The 6147-nt window shown below is 37.5% G+C and overlaps 1 protein-coding gene across 1 annotated transcript; it reads right to left on the bottom strand.

Annotated features, from left to right (window-relative positions):
* Positions 1-1322, bottom strand: LOC143531780 (GDSL esterase/lipase At3g14820-like). Its single transcript, XM_077027002.1, has 4 exons — positions 1154-1322; positions 797-1021; positions 320-575; positions 1-193 (listed from the first exon to the last, which is right to left on the bottom strand). The coding sequence occupies exons 1-4, from the start codon at positions 1169-1171 to the stop codon at positions 3-5; spliced, it is 690 nt and encodes a 229-aa protein (XP_076883117.1). The 5' UTR covers positions 1172-1322; the 3' UTR covers positions 1-2.
* Between the last annotated feature and the right edge of the window lie 4825 nt (positions 1323-6147).

Raw genomic sequence — 6147 nt, 5'->3', positions numbered from 1 at the left:
TGCTAGAACAAGGTATTCACCAAATATTGAAGAATTTGATTTACGATGATGTTACTTCCTTTTTCCGTCAGGTGGAAACCATCCCAAAAGAAATATTTAGACCGGTCAGGGCACGTCGGGGCTAGTTTGTTACATAAATATGCCACCTCCAACTCTCCAGTTCCACAACATCCTTTATCCGCAACGTCGAAGCCTAGCAAAATAGAAAATAAACAGAAGAAAAAGCTTTTTAAGAATTTGAGGCCGCAAACTGATTTTGTTGAGACCCTCAAAACCGTAAAAAATATATAGGAGCCTTGCTAATAATTTAAAATTATACCGTATTTTTGATGGTTTTCAATAATGTTTATCAGAGCATTGTAGTAATCAATAAGCACAACTCTGAATTGAGAATAACTTGTTGTCGAAAACTGAAGCTTTTGTTTTAGAATGTTGTTGAACAATTGTGCTGCATTGTTCTGGTCTTCTCCACAACTCCTCTGTAGACCTCCAGCTAAGGTCCTCATGGTAGGCAAACAACCGATGGGCACTGCGTTAAAGACAACTATCTTTCTTACTCCCAGCATGTATATTTCCTTCATATGGGTATAGCGAACATATGTTAGAATATGATTTTATACAACTTTCACAAACAATTTAATATCATCTTAAAAGGATATGCATGTTTAATATTACCAATCACTTGTTAGTAGTTATTTTTGATCTTGCAAAGCAAAGTCTGGTTAGGTACTTAGGTAAATAGACTACAATTAATAACATGTTTTAGAGTACTAAACTACTAATACAGAATAAGTACCTTAATGAAATCCAAGAGTAGATTTACAATCATGTTAGCATAAGATGGAGCATCATATTGTAATCTTCTAACGGGAAAGGAAAGAAACATATCGTTTGTGCCGGCAACTATCGCCACTACGCTGTTGTTGATTATATTATTGGTAGCTTCTTCTCCGATATTTGTCTTGAGCTTTCTAACATATTGTTTAAACATGTCCAGTTGAACCGACATCGGTATAGCAGACTAATTGTTGTATGCAAAAATAGGTGAAAAAGTAAGCACAGCTCAAAAGAATTTAAATATACATTACAATGGCCGGTATCAATTATTAACGTGAATATTTATTTAAATTAAAAGCAAGGTATACATTCATACCGTTATTGTCGTTGTCATTGGATCAAACCCGCTGGCCGCTGAAGCAAAACTTACCCCCGTTTGAAGATCTTTGTCTTTTAATGAAGGGTCTAGAGATGCCGGAAGATAATCCTTCACTCCAAATGCCTCGGCTTCAAATTTCACATAGGATAATTGCAGTTATTGTTGAAAAAAATTCAGTGAAACAAGAGTTTTTCACAAAGTGAGAAATGTGTTTTTGACCTTTTTTCGCTAATTTGAACACCAATGTGATAGTAACCGATTTGAGATGGTTAAACTTCCTAACCTTTTGTAGTAGGCAAACACTCCGAAGAATTAAATAGAGAGGATAGAGACACTCTTTTGGAGCATCATTTTCTATATTTTCATTCATTAACCTTTCAAAAGGGAATTACACTAGTTAAATATGCATAACTTGAATGTAAAACTATCCCACTACTCGACTAGCTTATTTTAAGGACATCAACACCACTACTTCCTAACTTCCTAACATGCAAGACAAACAACTAAATTAAACATGTGACAGTTAAATTAAACAATCAAACGTAAATAAACAAAACTAATCCAAGCATTGATCCCTTGTTGGGTCGGGTCATGGATAGGATCGTATCACAATGATTATATGTAATTGCGATGATCGAGCATAATTGTTATATTTATTTGGTTTGTGTTCTTCGATATGAGTTCTTTGCAACGAACCTTATAATCATGTCCAGCTTAAAATCTATGATGGACAGGAAGGTATGTCAGTTTCAACACCTTCAGTGATAGTTGGTCATTTAATAATGGAACGAATGGAGGAATTAAAATTTGTCCCACACGCGTTTCTTTTTCTATATGGTAATAATACGTTTAGTAGGTTCTATAAGTGTGTGTCGATTAATAATTGCCTAAAATAGTTTCCACTTGCGACATGGAAAACCTATGGTGTACATCTTATGAATAGTCCAAAAAGTTTGTTTTATGCATATGAACCAACAAATTTTAACAATATACATTTACCAAACACCCTTCATTCACCATCGTCTTCCCCTGCTGATATAGCGTATATGTATATGTGATATCTAGCGTATACGTGTTAGTGTTTCCATATATGTGGTGATATTAGCTTATATGTACATATACGTTTGTCTAGTATTTAGTCGTATATGTTTGCCTATAAATAATAGTTTGTAATCTCTTCTACAATTAAATGAGAATTGATTATTTGAGTTTTACATGTTAGCAGAGCATCTTGCTCGATCTGCTTTCGCATCCTCTTTGATTAATCGGTTCTCATCTCCATTTGATCTCATTTCCTTCAGATCATCTTATCTTTCCCGATTCATTGAATCGATGTCTCTTCATTCATTCCAATTTCAGTTTGAATGTCGTTTTTGATTGAATTAGTAGTCGCTGTGTTAGTGGTTATCCTCATCATTTCATCTGTTCGGACCTCATATTTCCAGTGTGTTCCGACGAGCTTTCCGACGAAGTTTTTCATTTTCTTTTCGGTTCGCTGAATCGATTTTATCTCATTCGATCCTTTTCGGTTCAAATTTTCATTTTATTCATCATCATTAATTGTTTTGGATTGATGATTTCGGCATAACCTCTATTCCAGCGACCTTTTTTTTCTGAGAAACAGTGCGCATATGTTTACCATTCCAGGCTATCCTATATGCTCAACATCATCAGCGTATATGCATAACCATTTTCCAGCCACCGTGTAACCGTTGTTTCCGGCAGTCACATTATTTTGGCGTTATTTCTTTTCCGGTGATGTTCATCTTTTCCGGCGTATATCTTATACTCCAGACACCTTATCTGGATATCTTTTCCAGCGGATATATTTTTTTGGCTTGGCTCCGCCGCCATTCGATGGCTCTTATACGGATGAGGAGGATGAAGACGATGTTGCTAGTGATGGTCGGATTCCGTTAAGGGTTTATGTTGTGTGGTATGTGGCATTCTTTTGTTTTCTTGTTTATGGTAACTTTCTCTTTGATTTTGTGGGCTGCTAGTGTTGCTTTCAAACCCGACCCGATACTCGCTACTTGTCACTTAACCTCCGTCGCGTCAATCCATTGCTAATGGTGATGGAATCTTCAAGTTGGAGTTGAAGCACCTCCAACTTGGCCCGGGGGGGGGGGGGGGGGTTGATATAGCGTATAAGTATATGTGATGTTTAGCGTATATGTGTTAGTGTTTCCATGTATGTGGTGATATTAGCGTCTATGTACATATACGCTTGTCTAGTGTTTAGCATGTTTGCCTATAAATAGTATTTTGTAATCTCTTTTACAATTGAATAAGAATTATGATTTGAGTTTTACATCCCCACCTTAAAACTTTTGTTGCTCATCACCGTCACTCCACCACCCACCACTGGAGTGTTCAAGAAACCGAAAAACCGAAAAATCAAAATCGAAAAATCGAACCAAACAAAAATCGATGGTTTGGTTTTATTGTTTGTATAAACAGCACTAACGGTTCGGTTTTGATTTTGCATGTAAAAACCGAATAAACCGAACCGAACTGAATTCCTAAATTTGTTTTATATTTTATAATAAGTAATTTATAAGAATTTAATAAATATATAACTCCAATATCTTTTATCAAATATATAATAGTCTATTATTTTACAATTAACAAAATTATTTATACCTAAATTCATTATTTTTTATCAACTTTTTTTTTCGGCCTAAAATTTTCAAGCACAAATGACAAAAACCGAAAAAACCGACCGAACTGAAAACAAAACGAAATTCGAAAAAACCAAGACCGAACGGTTTCAAAATCTCCAAAAACCAACGTTTTGGTTTTAACTAAAAACCGCACCGAACACACCTCTACCCACCACCGCGATTATCGTTCAAGACCTTCAAATTTCAAATGGATCCATCAACACCACTCACCCAATTGCGTCTAATCATGTCAGAATCGTTGCCGAAACAGAATTCTCCGCTTCGTTATCGTCAAAATTCGCCAGTTAAGATGAATAGGGATAGAGAATACCGAAGATTGTGTTTATGTGGTCTAAGCTTATTGCATTCGTGATTCTGCTTCTACTGTTGCTAGATGACGATGGATGGTGGTGCTGTATGAATATTATAGCTTGATGCAGGTTGCCCGTGTTAAACCTTAGACAAGCGAATCAAGAACACCAAACACGATATTGCATAAAACGTTTATGCGACTCTTTTCATTAATAAGAAACAAGAACAAATTACTTTCTACTTTTTCTACTCTCTTTCTACTCTACTAGAAATAAACCTTTTGATGGGTTTATATAACACCCACAATTCTAATCCTACTCAAACTAGGAAACACAGCCAAACTAAACTTCTAATTTATTTAATAATAAATAAAAGATAACTATGACACCAAGTTATTCAACTTGGTCCCTGAACTTTGGATCTCCACCAAACTGCCCCTTGAGATCTTCTGTACCGCCCTTGTACTTTTCGTATTAGTCATTCGGGTCCTTCAAGTTGGTGTTGCTCCAAGTTTTACACTCCCTCTCAATACCAACTTCCATTGTTCCTCCAAGATCCTTCACACCTTGTAACACTCGCACTTCCTTGAGCTTGATTCTTGGATTCGACTTTATAACACTACCCGCGGGATTCTTTTTCCTGTTGACAAATAAGCTACTTTCGAGATTACCACTATTAAGAACTGCATCACCCGATTCTAGATGGGAAACAACTTTTGCTTTCTCACCTCATGACTAACTATCATGGTACTCAAAGCAAATCTTCCATCCTCGCTCGATGCATGCTCCCTCTCGAACTTAACTCCTTCATTCGGTTGTTCATTCAGATCACCCGAACTTTGCATGAACCTCATGCAAACTCCAACATCAACTTTGTTGGTTTGTTGATCTTCAACGTTTTCTATTCCACCATGACAACCCGTAACATGAGACGAAACTACCTTCTCGTGCACTTCATTCAACACGGTTTCTTTCTCGTCTTGTTCGGTTGTTGTCACAGTTACGTCTTGATCAACCGTACTTTGTTCTTCAACCACGGTTTCCTCATCATCTAGATTCAAAACAACAATAGATGATTCCAAGGTTACCTTTAACTGATTCGACTCTGGCACAGCTTCCTGACTTGTCCACCAACAGGAGTCTTCTTCAAACCATTCATCTACCAGATTCGGTTTGAATTCGGTGTCAACTGTGTAATTTCCTTGAACCTCGGCCATATTAGCCTCCACATCCCACGGTTCTTCTTCTTTAACAACAGCTGCATTACCTTCCTCCTTAGGTTCTCGACAGTATTTTGCCATATGCCCCTTTTGTCCACATTTATGGCACCTAAAAGGAAACTGTTTTGGTTGGTACCTTGATTCCTTGTCTCGGTTCTCTTCGTCCGATGAATCTTCTTCAAAGTTGTCATCTCGACCCTTTCGGTTCCATTTTCTCTTCTTGAATCGGTCACGTTTCTCGTTCTCGCAATATTTACCCTTGCCTTTTTCTCCATAACGCTTCTTATTTATGTTGAATTGGTGCTTCTCCTTCCTTCCGACATACAAGGCTTCACTCTCGGTTTTAACCGACACACCGGCTAACTGTTTCGCTAAGGCTTCTTGTCCGACAAGGATATTTTCGAACTCGGTTATAGTTGGTTGGGTCGCCCACCCTTGAATAGTGGTAACGAAGCTACGGTACTCCGGCCTTAAACCGTGAATGAGTATCCGCTTCATACGAGCATCGCTAACCCGAGACTGTGGATCGAGTTCTTCAATCACGCGACATAGATTCTTAACTTTACGAAAGTATTGTGAAATAGGAAGATTACCTTTAGAAATCGTCATCAACTCACATTCGACTAGTTGCAATCGTGCATCGTTCTTCTTTGTAAATAAGGTCTCCAGCGTATCCCACGCTTGCTTTGGGTATTCGAGATCTTGAATGTGATCAAGAACATCATCATCCACCGTTGTCTTGATGATAAACATCGCCCGGCCCACTTTCACCTGCCACTTCCCGATACTACCATTAA

The sequence above is a fragment of the Bidens hawaiensis genome, unplaced genomic scaffold (assembly GCF_021521415.1).
Source record: "Bidens hawaiensis isolate Kalapana, Puna unplaced genomic scaffold, B.hawaiensis_p1.1 tig00009238_1, whole genome shotgun sequence".
Taxonomy (NCBI): domain Eukaryota; kingdom Viridiplantae; phylum Streptophyta; class Magnoliopsida; order Asterales; family Asteraceae; genus Bidens; species Bidens hawaiensis.
Note: the sequence above shows the minus strand (reverse complement) of the source record. Positions and strands in the feature narration are given on the sequence as shown.